Source organism: Buceros rhinoceros, unplaced genomic scaffold (genome assembly GCF_000710305.1).
Source record: "Buceros rhinoceros silvestris isolate BGI_N320 unplaced genomic scaffold, ASM71030v1 scaffold9022, whole genome shotgun sequence".
NCBI classification, from domain to species: domain Eukaryota; kingdom Metazoa; phylum Chordata; class Aves; order Bucerotiformes; family Bucerotidae; genus Buceros; species Buceros rhinoceros.
The window spans coordinates 4306-17691 of record NW_010398261.1 but is presented as its reverse complement, the minus strand read 5'-3'; the positions used below and the strand labels follow the sequence as shown (position 1 = coordinate 17691).

General features: G+C 40.2%; 1 protein-coding gene across 1 annotated transcript; it reads right to left on the bottom strand.

Moving 5' to 3' along the window:
* Nucleotides 1–3131: 3131 nt before the first annotated feature.
* ZNF770 (zinc finger protein 770) lies at nt 3132–12883 on the bottom strand. The gene is given in 2 exon segments (XM_010131027.1): nt 3132–3210; nt 10791–12883. Coding segments are annotated over 2 exon segments (2172 nt in total).
* Between the last annotated feature and the right edge of the window lie 503 nt (nt 12884–13386).

Here is a 13386-nt window from a genome sequence, read left to right as displayed (position 1 = left end):
GGGCCTGTCCCGGGGCGGGCCGCCTGCCAGGCCCGGCCGTGCCCAGCAGCGCCGCCGCCCTTCGTAAGAACATCTCGGCGAGGAGTTCAGGAGCCTGAAAGCCGAGAGGCTGGGGAGAAAGAAGAAGGAGGCTGTTAAGGCACCGGGCTGCTTCCACACTCACCCTTCGAACGCGCCGTGTATCCACCCAGGATGACCCCGTCTGTGTGATTTATCATTTGTAGCACGCAGGGAAACGAGCCGCCCTTACTGACACCGAGCACTCCGCCGCGGCCGGGCACAGCTGCCTGCTGCGGTGTGTGGCCCCTAATTGGGAAACCGGGAGGAGAGGAGAGGCGAAGGTAAGGGGGAAATCACTCGCCCACAGAAGTCAGTTCGGTGATGGTTTAGAATGGTTTCAATTGACTGACTCCATTTGATAAACAGATTAATTAAGGAGGAAATTAAGAGAGTCCCCAGAGAGGTTCCGGTGCTTTGTTGCTGCAAATCATTATCCAGCACAAGACACTGGAGTACGTTAAACTTCCAGGCAGATAGCACTGGAGGCTGTTTGAATATGACTTCCTTTGTTGTGATACCAAGGTGATCTCCATTTCATTTCTTCAAGCAGAGGTTAAGCTAAATATTCTTTTTGAAGTTGAATTAGAATGTACAATGGGAATGGAAAAACTCATGACAGTACCTTGAGGATCAGACAGTGGCTGCATTCAAATAAGTACACCTGCAGCAGGCCTTTGCTTTAAAAGATCCAGAAAATTCACATTTGCTCTACGAAAACTAATAAAATCAAAAAGTTACAAAAGTAGCAGTAACAAATTCTGTGAGTAACAAGGATTAAGCATCGTCTTGTCTAATGATTGAAACCTTCAGAGAGATTTGAAATTCATGAAAAATATGCGTAGTACTTAAAATACACTTAAACCGATAGATCCCATCTGACACTTGCATTTTTATAAAAGTCAGTAAGGCTTCAATTTCAATTAATCAACCTAGAGGTTGCAGCTTCATGATTGCCTTGGGCTTATTGAGATCTGTGTACATATAACTACCACCTTTGGCGCCTGCCCTTTCTCCATCGCTTGGGATGACTGCTGCCACCTGCATCCGTGGACAGCTGTAGGAAAGACAAGTAAAACTGACGTCAGCTCTGAGCTGGCTGGCTGAGGCGTATTAGCCTCAGAGGTATTAGCGTCTCAGCTGATTTAAAATGCCTATAGTGTCCCCTCCAACTTACCTTCCACAGTTAGGTCGTTCTGTATTTGATTACCTCAGGAATCAACATACGTAGTTTATGTTCGCATGTATCAGAACATGTAGTAATGTAACAGCTCGTCGGTTTGGCAGACAGGGGTGTACTTTTACTATTTCTAAGTAGACTGGAGGGATAAATGGCAGGAAGGGAAGGAACTACCAAAACTATGAATCGGTGATAAAAAAAGACACAGGAGGTAAGTTCATTATCTATAAACATAGGCTGAAAATAGGAAAGCTTCTAAAACTGGCCTTCAGATGGGAGCCAAAAGTTTAACTTATGTTTAAGATGGGCCATGGGACAATTAGGAGAGGCTACAATGATTTCTTGGATCAGGTGACAGTACCTAATGACCGTAGATTTCTTTTCTAATCACATGCTCAAGTCTTACCCACAAGATGACTTTTTTTTTCTTTTTTTTTTTTTTATTATAAGCAGATTTTGGACTTGATAAGTTTTCTAGAGCAGCCCTGCAAGGCTACCTTAAACCTTTTGACCTCTGCTTATGATCGATCATCAGGCATGTGGCAAAATCCACCAATTCCCATATGGTATCAAAGGTATGAAAGCTCAAGGTGGAGCCCGTGTTTACCTAACTTCTGGCACTTGGCTGTCCCAGTGGGGAGGTTAGTTAGTTGTCTCAAATCTCACTACAGTCGACATGGTGATAGAGGCTCTTCCAGAGAGCACATCACAACTGATTTAAGTGCCCTGACTCATTTTCTGAAGGAGCTTCTGATACCAGAATCTCATACTAGCTGCCTAATGTTAGGCAATATGATTACATCCCTCAGTGGAGATGTCAAATGAAGTGATAAAGATCTCCTCCCTATAAATAATGCATTAAGTATTTCTCTGTGGGGGGCATTGTTTAGTTACAGAGTGCTGGGACAGAGGGACTACAAATAAATAGCAGAAGTATAAATTAGCGCTTTGGCAAAATACACCACTTTCAAGCCTCCAGAGCAGCTGAACCTTTGAAGAGGAGTGGTGGTGAGACCAGACATAAGGACACCCAGCGTTGTACCTCTGTCCCCAGCTGCGACTCTCACCCTGGCTCACAACTGTCTGTCAAGACTCTGGAACGCCAGGCTCAGTTTCCCCCAGAGTGGAGGCACATCTGTCACTGCCCACCCCACACTCCTTTGTAGTCAGGGGAAAAATAAAACCCTGCACCCCAGTGTCCCTGCAGCCTTCTGTGAAGTTCTCCATCTTTCTGTACTCATTGACTTAACGCGTCAAGAAAATCAAATATTCTTTCTCTTCAAAAAAATCTGTTAATTCATTCATGAAGACATGTATTATTTAAAAAGTCACACATTTGAGTGGATGCAGTTTTCAAGACTATTACTCATTTCTAGGCTGCACACAGTCCTGGTCAATTTATATTCAATGCTGCCTTCGTGCTTAATTAGCTCTTCTTGTTTTGGATGCTTGCCCTTCTATATTATTGTAGCCAGGAAAAAATATGCTTTTCTCCTCTTCTCTGTAAAGTATACAAGCCAAGGTCATCCCTATGCTGGCCACTGCTTTTATCTCAGTGACACTCTCCTGAATACAGGATCAGGCTGTCAGGAAGTATCTAGTGATAATCAGCAGGGGTTAAGTCCATGTTCTGTCCTGTCTACCTTATAGATGATTTGGGGTTCTACCTAGAGTCACAGAAATGATTAATGTCTAACAACAAAAACTCCAAACAATTCATCTATAAGGATTTCCAATATTAATTGATTTTAAGGTTTGTTATTGTTGTAGGGTCTTCAGTGACCCATGACCAGTGAAACTAGATTCAGCAGCTACATACTTCTAATACAAAATTTGGTTTGCTTTTTGCTGTTTCACACACATACAGAGGTTTATTGTTTGAATCTTTTACCTTTCAGCTTCTCAGACATAAATAAACGCTGCACTGAGAGATGCGGACTTGATATGGGTAACATCTTGTGCCTGTGTAAACTCTGATGGGAAAGCTTTGTGCCAAAGCAGGCAGCAAATCCTAGCGCTCTGCTTAGGGCACAAAATGGCATTGCCTTTCCCACTCCAGTCATCAGGTTCCTTCAAATTCATGATCAGGCATCAGCTGACTCCAAGGAAGCCTTGTGCTGCAGGCAGATGGTTCCCCATGTGCCTCAGCCTGGTCCCTGCAGTACAGCAGCAGCAATTCCCGGCTCTTTGGTCTGGAATGATGGGGCGGCTACTGTCACAACTCTACTGTCACCTGAACTCTCGATCGCCGCTGAAGCAGAGGTTCCCCTAACAGAAAACAGAACTGAAGATATCAAAACCGTCTCGGCAGGGTGGGGACTCTGTTCCCTCACAGCTGAGGGCATGCCAGGGCCATTCTGGTGAAACAGAAAACAAGCTCACTGGCAGCGTTGTTGCACTGCTCCACGCTTTCCCGCCGACAGGGCATTTTCCTGCTGGTCCACCAGTACAGTTTCAAGCTAGGCCTAAAGCTCCAGTGCACAATCAAGGCTGATGAATCTTCAGCCTGCATTACTTCTTTCTTGGTAGAGATGCAGGGGCCTCCTCTTCCTTCCAAAATCACTGAATGTGGCTGTACTTCTGCCTACGACTGGAGTTTTTACTGTTCTCTATGTACACTGAATATGCTGAACACATTCAAGTGTTTCTGGAACCTTGTGACAGGTAACTGAGAGGCCAAGGAAGTCTACGTTACTTTTTTCCAAAGTGAGCTGTGATTGTTCTGACAGCAATGTTCTGCACACAGAAAGTCAAAGACATGTAAGGCTTAGAGGGAGAGGGCTGAACTGCGCTTTCCCTGCGCACAACTTAAAAACATCAGGGTGTCCAGGTGATTTTTAACAGAACTGTGCTTCTCAGGATGGATGTCCAGATACCTGGAGCGCTTCTTAGTGCTGCACAGGAATTTGTTACCTGGCCTAATAGAATTGCACTGTACTAAATGCATAAGCTTAGCTTGGGGGAAGGACCTAACTGCACCTGGACACCTTAACTTAGAGCAGAAGCATCCCAGCCCCAGTGACATTAAGCCATCTGCTGGGGAGGCTTTCTGTGAAGCAAGGCCATAAAGCGTAGGAGACTCCATCTCTTTAAAAATCAGCTTTTATCTCTAGCTTGTTGACTTCTGCACATAATCACTGAGTTGTTTTTTTTTTTGAGAGGTGTCCCTCTGAAAAGCTCCAAACATGAGAATTTCAAGTCTCATCATGTATATGTACAAACTTGCACATACAGCTTTTCTTCTAACCTAAGAAGGAACGTGACTATGAATATGCAGCATTTAAAAATAATACTTGCAAATTTATACGAAACAAGGTTTTGAAAGGGATGGGGGGGGTGGTGAATGGCATAGAAGTGGAATAATATTTACATTATTCAAAGACAACCAGAAACCTCCTGTGTCTTTTACCTGTTGAAATGATAGAAGAAACATATTTATTTAACCCGCTTTAAGGTAAATAAAATTTGGAAAAGCATTTCAAAAAACATCAGAGGAGCCTTTACAGGTAAAAAGCTTAGGCACCATGACAGGGGTTATTCCTTTGGTCATGGCTTAATGATTAATATTTACAGAAACTAAATGCTCAGCCTGTTCATTAGAGTTTTAATTCAATAACTTCAAGTAGTACGTGTATTCTTCTAGTGCAAGGGTTTGTCACTCTGCTCATCTCATTAAATATGGGTACTCGCTCAGTAAATATGTGTACTTCCACTCAGTAAATATGGGTACTTTCAAAAATGATGCCTCAGTTTAGTAACAGATGCTTCTTAAAATATTTAGAATTTTAAAGTGTAAAGAAGCCGTCAGTAGCATTCTGATTTGTGTATAAATATTTATTTAGCACACGTTCTGGCCAATGTACTGCCCTTGATTTTTGTGCAAAACTTACAGTAACTTCAATGGAAATTCTGAGCTCATGACTAGAGAAAAATATGGTTAATTCAGCAACCCAGCTGCTTTTATGTTCCAGAATAGCAGGCAGTGCCTCTAGTGAAGGAGGTGGGGAAATACGGGAGTTTGTGTCATTCTTAGCTTTCTGTTGCTGGGCGCACACTTGGGTAACAGCTCCACTTAGAGCAGGCTCTGGGTTATTCTAACTCTCTTAGACACTTTTAGCTAAGTTCCTGCCAAATGGAGCAGAACAGTGGAATGAAGGTAAGAGACCAAAGGCCAGTAAAGCTCTAGAAAGGCTGGCTAGAAGCCCTGCGAGAGGCTGTTAGGTGATAAAATTTCTATAGGGCCAAAGAATTAATGTGAGAAAAATTGTTTGATGGAGGAACATCAGGCCTTCATCACTGAAATGAGATTCTAAGGCAAATAATTTCCCTTCTGCTAGTGCTAGCCTGAGAAATGTTATGAATAAGTTAAGTCTATTTGCAGCAGCACTATGAAAGTAGGTTCGTGATCATGTATCCTTTCTCACACTATAAAAAACCAATACAGATTGCAGACAAAACTGAAGCATAGCTAATACGCAGAATAGAACTTAACCAAGAGCGAACACTTCTAAGATGCTGAGAGCTAGCTCCGGGTCTCTGAAAGCTTTCATCCTTGTCCTTCTCCACATTTTCTAGGCTTTTGGTAGACACTGCCATTAGGACGTTGGGCTTTTAAGAGAGAATAAAATGGCAATAAAACAGAATACCTACTGAACGCAGCAGAATTCACACTGGTGTAATACCAAAAACCAATTTATTATTTCTTTAATGAAAAAACCCCTACCTACTGTGATATAAACCAAAATATTACACAACAAATCATTTCAGCTTATTGGCAAATGGACATTTTTCCTCTGCTAACTGTACTATCCCTCAGACATGCAATCCTGAGGGAATTCTGAGGAAGCTATTCTCACTACCCAAGTACCTGCTATTATGAAAACCCAGAGTATTAAATACAAGATAAAGTGCACTATGGCAAACAAGGTTGCCAAGATACTAACCCAAGGTTGCTCTCAGTGTCATGAAAAAAATCATAACATGTTTTGATCTTGAAAATTATCCTCAAATTGGCTGATACACTTGAGGTATCTAGATAGCTTTAGCAGATTTCTACTCTGTCTAGTAGGACTGTATTGTCACTAACAGGAATATCTCTGCTCAACTGCATTTTCAGGAACCTCTCAGAATCAAAATAAAGTAGAAACTGAGGAAATCAGCTGAGTTTTTATAGCTTAGCAAGCCGCTTTTGCAAACCCAAACTAGGCATTAAATTTACACTCTTAAAAAAAATGCACTAATAAAATAATGTGAATTTGCATACCAGAACACAGTATTTTCCTTGATGTCAACAGAAATTGAGCGCAGTGCATTAGCAGTACAAATGGGAGACACCACGCATAGGTGGTTTCTTCAGCTTAGGCACAGAATTTTACTGTAGTGGTGCCCACATAATTATCTGTATTCCCCGCCTTCGCTATGTCAGCAATGCATGTTCCACAGCCACATCTGGTGAAGCAGCCACGGGCAAAGCTGGATAACCACCATTTCCACATGCTCTTCCTACCCTACATACCCAGACCACTTTCAGGGGGGAATGACAGGCCACAGCCTACATCACAGCCGGTCAGCATCTCCCACCTTCACGCACTCCCATCCTCAGGCACCGTTTCGCGTGCCATGGCTGCACACAGGCCACAGCCAGCTCCGTGATCCTCCGTAAGTCATATATGGAGTTTCAGAAATCCGTACAAACTGGGACACTGGAAGGATTCCAGTGAAGAGGAAAGAACGTCAGCCGCATCTCCAAGCTACGTCATGTAGCAGAATCAAGCCACGTGTTAGCATATCCTGGAAGCAGACAGGAACTGGAATGGCAGAGCACAGAAGTCAAACAGCATTCAGAGACTTGTGATAACTCAGTCTAATCAGATAATGATGCTTCCACGGTAGAATGGCAGTTTCTGCACAAGGAAATAATTGATTCCACTTACAAGTGATTTTGCTGGCAAAAGCGGATTCCTCCTTCACTTGGGTGGACTGAGGATTCACTTTTTAACAGATGCTGAACAAGATGCTGTTTAAAAGCTGCTTGACAATACTAGTCGGTATATGAAGAAGTACCATTAATTTGCTCAAGCTGGAGAAAATAAAGTAAATGAGAGCAGAGCAGAGTCACTTGTGTAATTTCCATTTTCCTTATGATAACTGCTTCTCAGACACATCTCTTCCATAGCCATCGGACCATAAAACTAGGCTATTAAGTTAAAACTTGCACGTTAAAAATCCACAAAACCTTGTGCTAGGAATATGAACCGTGACCCCTCTAGTTATATTTAGGAGATTTAGGCATGTTCAACATTATTACAAGGGGCCATTAGAAGGACCGAATCCGTATTTTTATTGGTTTAAGAGTCATGCAACTGTACTTATCTAAGTGTTACTCAAGTGAGCTACTGTTCCGAGATTATGACTTTCAGAGTTTTACATTTATACTAGAAGGCAGCCAGGAAAACTAAACATTGGATCCATCATCTCCATTTGAAGCCTCAAGTCTCAATAACTTCAGCTAGTTTCTTTTGCGTCCGTCTCCCATTTTTGTCACTAACTTTTCTTGTTGGCTCTGGGTATAATAGCGAGAGCAGATCGCAGACAAGTGAAAAACCAAAACACGTCCTAAGCAGCAGCTACAAAAGTGATTAAACAGTTTCATGATGGCTTTTTTCCTTTTTGAATTTTTCCCTAGCTGTATATAGGCTTACATATATATTTCACAAGTTTTGACTTTGTGCAAAAACGGCACAGATAGCACAGCAATCAGTATCATAAATACTTTAAAGTTATCCATAGCCACATTTCTCAGACAGAAAATGGATGTGATCAGCTAGTTCTGCAGTTCCAGTGAATTTAGTATTGCACACTGTATTTGTCTTCAAAAAATCCCTTTTGCCTTTTTCTGCTCGTTTTAAAAGATTTGACCCATCTCTTGTTCCACATAGAACCACCTGAAAGCTGAATCCACGAGCTCAATATGAAGACAGGAGGATGCACTGTTTTCCCGTTTACAATATGCTTTGGTTCCTAAACGATCTTAAATGAGTCTTAACACAATCCAGTCCTTCGTGCTATGAGATTATTACAATTAGCCATCAGCTCATTCTAACAGAACCACAGGCAATGTTTCTGCCACCAAAGATACTTCAAAGATTGATGGTTTGAACTTGCCTTGAAGCGTTCTGGAAAATGAATAACATACTAATGAACAACACAAAGTGTTACTGTTAACACTGGGAAAACCATTCTAGCTCAAATTCTCAAAGGTACTCGTGGAGTCTGACTGTTAACTTCAGAGGAGACACAATTTCAACCTTTGATTTTTTTTTTTTGTCCTTGCTCTTAGAAACTGCTTTACCCTTTCTAGCTAGTTTATGCTACAATGCCCCTCAAATCATGAATTTATACTAAGACAAAACTTCTCAAAGGCAGACAAACAAGCAGCCCTTACTGCCCTCCTGAAATCCCCTGCAGCCCAAAGGTTACGTTAGTTCCCAAATTAATCAGACAGTACCACTTCCCAAGTACGTCTGTTCCTCCCTGAAAAGCAGCTTTCTCTATTACCTTCCTCTTATTTTACTCAAATTGGTTCTCAAAACATACCCAGTTCAGTGTCCTCTAAACATTAGTGTCAAACACAGCATTTTTTAAAATGAAGACTCCTTAAGAAAGATCTTACTATCTTTAAAAATACTTCTGTTTTATTTCTATAACAAAAAAATACCTGAAACAAACCCTATTGTTCTAACAAGCAAAGTCAGTTGTTTTGATAAGTGTCTCAAACTTTTCTGTATATTGAATGTGATGTAGTTTCAAAACTCAGGTTTGCACATAAAGGATACAATGAAAGTACAATATAAATAAAATAGTTTATTGCAATTACTTTGAGAGCTCTACAGTACACTGAGAACATTTTTTTACAGTATTCTGTCTTTCAATATGAAACAATTCACACAGGAAGAAAAAAATCTCAATAGATAACTACAGTCATTATTAACATACTGAGTTTGTCTGTCATACAAAAATCACAGTAGCTACAAACTGCTTCTGAGTGTCTTTCCTGTTTCATTCTCTCTGAAAATGGGAAAGAATAACAGGTACGAAGATAAAATAAAAGCTTCCTTCACCCTTCATTTATACCAAGTACTACAAAGCTCTTGCCACAGCAAAACCTAGATAAATAATTTCAGAGATTAAAAAAAAACAAACCAAAAGCACTTTACTTAAATATGGATCTGTGTAAATAGTGAAAAGAATGCCATGTATCTTACAAACACAGTAATTAAGAAATAGTATTTTTAAAAAAAAAACCTTCAGTTTTCAACTATTGAGAAGTTGCATAAGAAGGGAAAACATCCTAAAAGGTAGTTTTTTCAGAACTAAAAAAATAGTCTTCATTGTTGTTCACAGCGAATAAAGCTCCACTGCACTTACACTTTTTGCCAGCCCCACAGGCACAATGGGCAAAGCTTTCCACCTACCAGTAAGCGTAAGTACAATTCTATTAATACAAAATCAGAATTACTTAATTTGCGCTAAAAGTAATTTTCAGTCTCTAATGTAACAAGAACACGACTTCCCGACAAGAGTGCTCGTCTGAGTTATTATCACATCTTAGAGAACATTTCTTTTTCTGGTGGAAGATGTGTGCTAGAAGGAAAGGAGACTGAACAAATCTTAAGGCCATTTGTAATGCTAATGATAATTTCTTGTCCTCTTTTCTTGCAGAAATATAGATCTATATTGTATCAATTGGTCAAAAAAGCTAGAAAAGGCAAGGGATATACAAAGAAGTGGAGATAATGAAGTGCTACAATGGATTAATTGATTATAAACCCTGCTATTTTAGCATAGTCTACTTGTATTTTATCATAAAAAGGGAAAAGATCTAACTCCTCATCCACAGATCTCCAGCACATTACAACGCACTAAATTTGTTTCTATTAATTGTTCTACAATGCCATATCAACATTTCCCCCCCGTTTCTACTTTCTTTTTTTGCACCTTTTATCTAAAGATAACCATTTTTTTTTTTTAACACAGTATGAAATAAATACAGCAAGTGTCCTTTGTTTGCAATATACATGGAGCCAGAAGAAAGTAAAAGGACTGATTTTTCTGTATTGTGGAAATTATCTTTTCATCTTTTCTGGTAGTTATCACATAATCGACAGCATAATGTCATAAAACACTATATGGCAAAAGGTACAACTTCTCAAGCATCTGATTCATGGAGCACTGCAGATTGCCGCAACACTATTAGTACAGTAAGAATGTGTACTTATAAATTAGGAAAAGAAACACAAAGTGGCTTTTTGTTGCTTTTTTGGTTTGTTTTAAACATCTTCTCACATTCATCACAGATTCTATCAAGTAGACAGTTCTGAAGACAGTAAATTAACTCTTCACCGGGTCATCTCCGTATCAGAAGGTAATCCCCTTCAATCTAACATAAGCCATTTAATAATAATGTAACTGAAAATTTTAATACACCATTTCATAGGACATTAGCTCTTTTTTGATAAAACAAATATAGTCTCTCATTGTTGCTCAGTGGAACTCCACTTTAAGCTATTTTCTATGAGTAAGGTGATGCCTTTTCAAATGTGGGGCCTGTCTGAAATTTTTACCACAAACGAAACATTCAAACGGCTTCTGGCCAGCATGCATTAGGTAATGTCTTTCAAGCTTAGAAGGCGTTTGAAAAGTTTTAAAGCAGATACTGCATTTGTAGAATTTGTTAACAACTTCACTTTTTCTAGTACCTTCAGAAAAATCATGCCAATCACTGTAACAGCTTTGCTCCGTTTCCAACAATTTACTACGCAAATATGGCTGTGTGTTTCTACTGCTGGTGTCAAGAACAAAGTCCCCTGACTCGATCTCAGCTTTGCTTTCAGCTGCTTGATTTGACTGAATCAGCTGAAATTCTTGAAAGTCAGATGCTTGTAAAGGTCTCCAAGAACAACCCAAATAACCCACAGGCTGAAGAGACTTAAATTCAGTGTGATCTCCCCGATGACTGAAAAGTTTGTTCACGTTTCCAAATTCCACCTGGCAAACAGGGCTTTTACTGGGTCTCTTTTCAGCATGGGTGAGCTGATGTCTTTTTAAGTGAGCTGACTGTCTAAATGTCTTCCCACAAACATTACAGCCAAAGGGCTTCTGTCCCGTGTGTATAAGATAATGTCTTTGAAGTTTGGATGAAGACTGAAAGATTTTTTCACATCTGTCACATTTACACACTTTGTGTCTGTTATATGTATTTTTAGCAGAAGCTGAAAAACCGTCACCTGATGAACCACAGAAAGTGTCATCCTTATTATCCAGCGAATCATCAGTGTTTAACGTGCGTTCACCAGTAAGCACACCTTTTAAATTCACTCCAAAGTCGCGAGGTTGCGGGTGCTCTTGCCAGGGTAATGGTTCAGCAAATGTTCTTTTCATCCAATTACCCAGTGCCTTCTGCACGTCAAGCTTGCTGTGGCAATCCTCAAAAGGTTTAGTGGAAGCACGCTGATCACAACGCTGATCTCTAGCCGCAACCAGGTCAAGACTTTTAAAGTGACCTGATTTCCTGTTTTTTCTATTTGTCAGAGAAAGATCTGTTCCCTTTCCTCCAGTACACTTCAGCTTCCTCAGGATCTTACTTTTCATGCTAACGGGGTGGCTGCACACTGTTGTACCAATACTTGAACTTTTACCATCTTTCAGAGAACATTTGTGCAAATTTAGAACCTGCTCTGTTTCAAAACACTGCTCACACGCTGGACACTGAAAGGGTACAATATAAACAGAGTGTACATTGTGTGGGTCATTCTCCTGTGACTCGCAAGTGTCGGCATTCTCCAGACTACTCCTCTTTCCGTCCAAAAGGTTGTGTGGTCTGCGGTATTTGAGAGCCTTTGCTTTGTACACGATATTGGGGCAAGTCTTACTTACAGCATGGAGCTGTCTATGCTTCATGAGTTTGCTCTGTATTTTAAACCTCTTCTGACAAAAGCAGCACTGAAAAGGCCTTTCTTCCGTGTGTGTGAGCTGATGGATTTTCAAGTGTGTTGACTGTCTGAAAGATTTACCACATGAAGAACACTTAAAAGGTTTCTGGCCAGTGTGAATAAGGAAGTGTCTTTCTAACTTAGATCTTGATGGAAATGCCTTGTTACATGATTCACAAGTGTGAGTTTTCTTTCTCCTTCTGGCACTATGGAGATGATCTGCCTTCAGACACTGATGCAGCATCCACCTCTCTTCAGTTGTAAAAGATTTTGCGCACACAGAGCATTGAAATCTGCCACAAGTGACTCTGTCTGGCTCAGACTTCACAGAGTTTTCTGCTTTCTTGGTATCATTCTGGTAATTTTCCTTATGAAGCTGCTGATGCTTTATGAAAGTGACTAGGTTTTTGAAGTTTCTACCACAAACAATACACTTAAAAGGCTGGTTATGTGTTAACCGATGCCTCTCCAGGTGGACTAACTGTCTGAATGTTTTATGGCATACTTTACATTCAAATGGCTTTTGACCAGTATGTATCAGATAATGCCTGGCTAATTTTGATGGAGTCTCAAACTGTTTATAGCAAATGTCACAGATATATGGCTTTTTCTTGGGTATCCTGTCAGCTGTTACACACTGCTGAACTTTTAACATTTTTAAAGAGCAATTACACCTCCCCTACTGTTAAGTGTCTTCAGATAGGTATTTCAAGTGAAATCATCAATTGCACACTAAGCTGGAAGGCTGTAGAAGTAGCAAATTTTCTTAGCAGAGATAGTCTTAAATCCCACAGGTCCCTAGAATAAGAAAGAAAGTATTATTTTAGCCTCTGTTAATATATAATTGCCTACATTTGTCTCTTGTTTTCTACATAAGAAACCAAAAGCATCTAGATTAGAATATTCCTGATTTAACTTTGCTGAAAATGCTTTCACTGTAACAGAGTAGTCGCTTGTTCCACAATATGGAAAAAACAGACTACTTTCCAGAAGAAACAAACAAGTTTAAGTCATCTGTGCTGAAAAAGCAGCTATACTTCCAAGTAATACACTGTTCAGCTACATTATGGTATTTTGGGTTATTTACAAATAAAGCATATTCTTAAAAACAAAACCCGCAAGACCTTACTGTAATAAATTTCTCCCCTACAGCAGGAA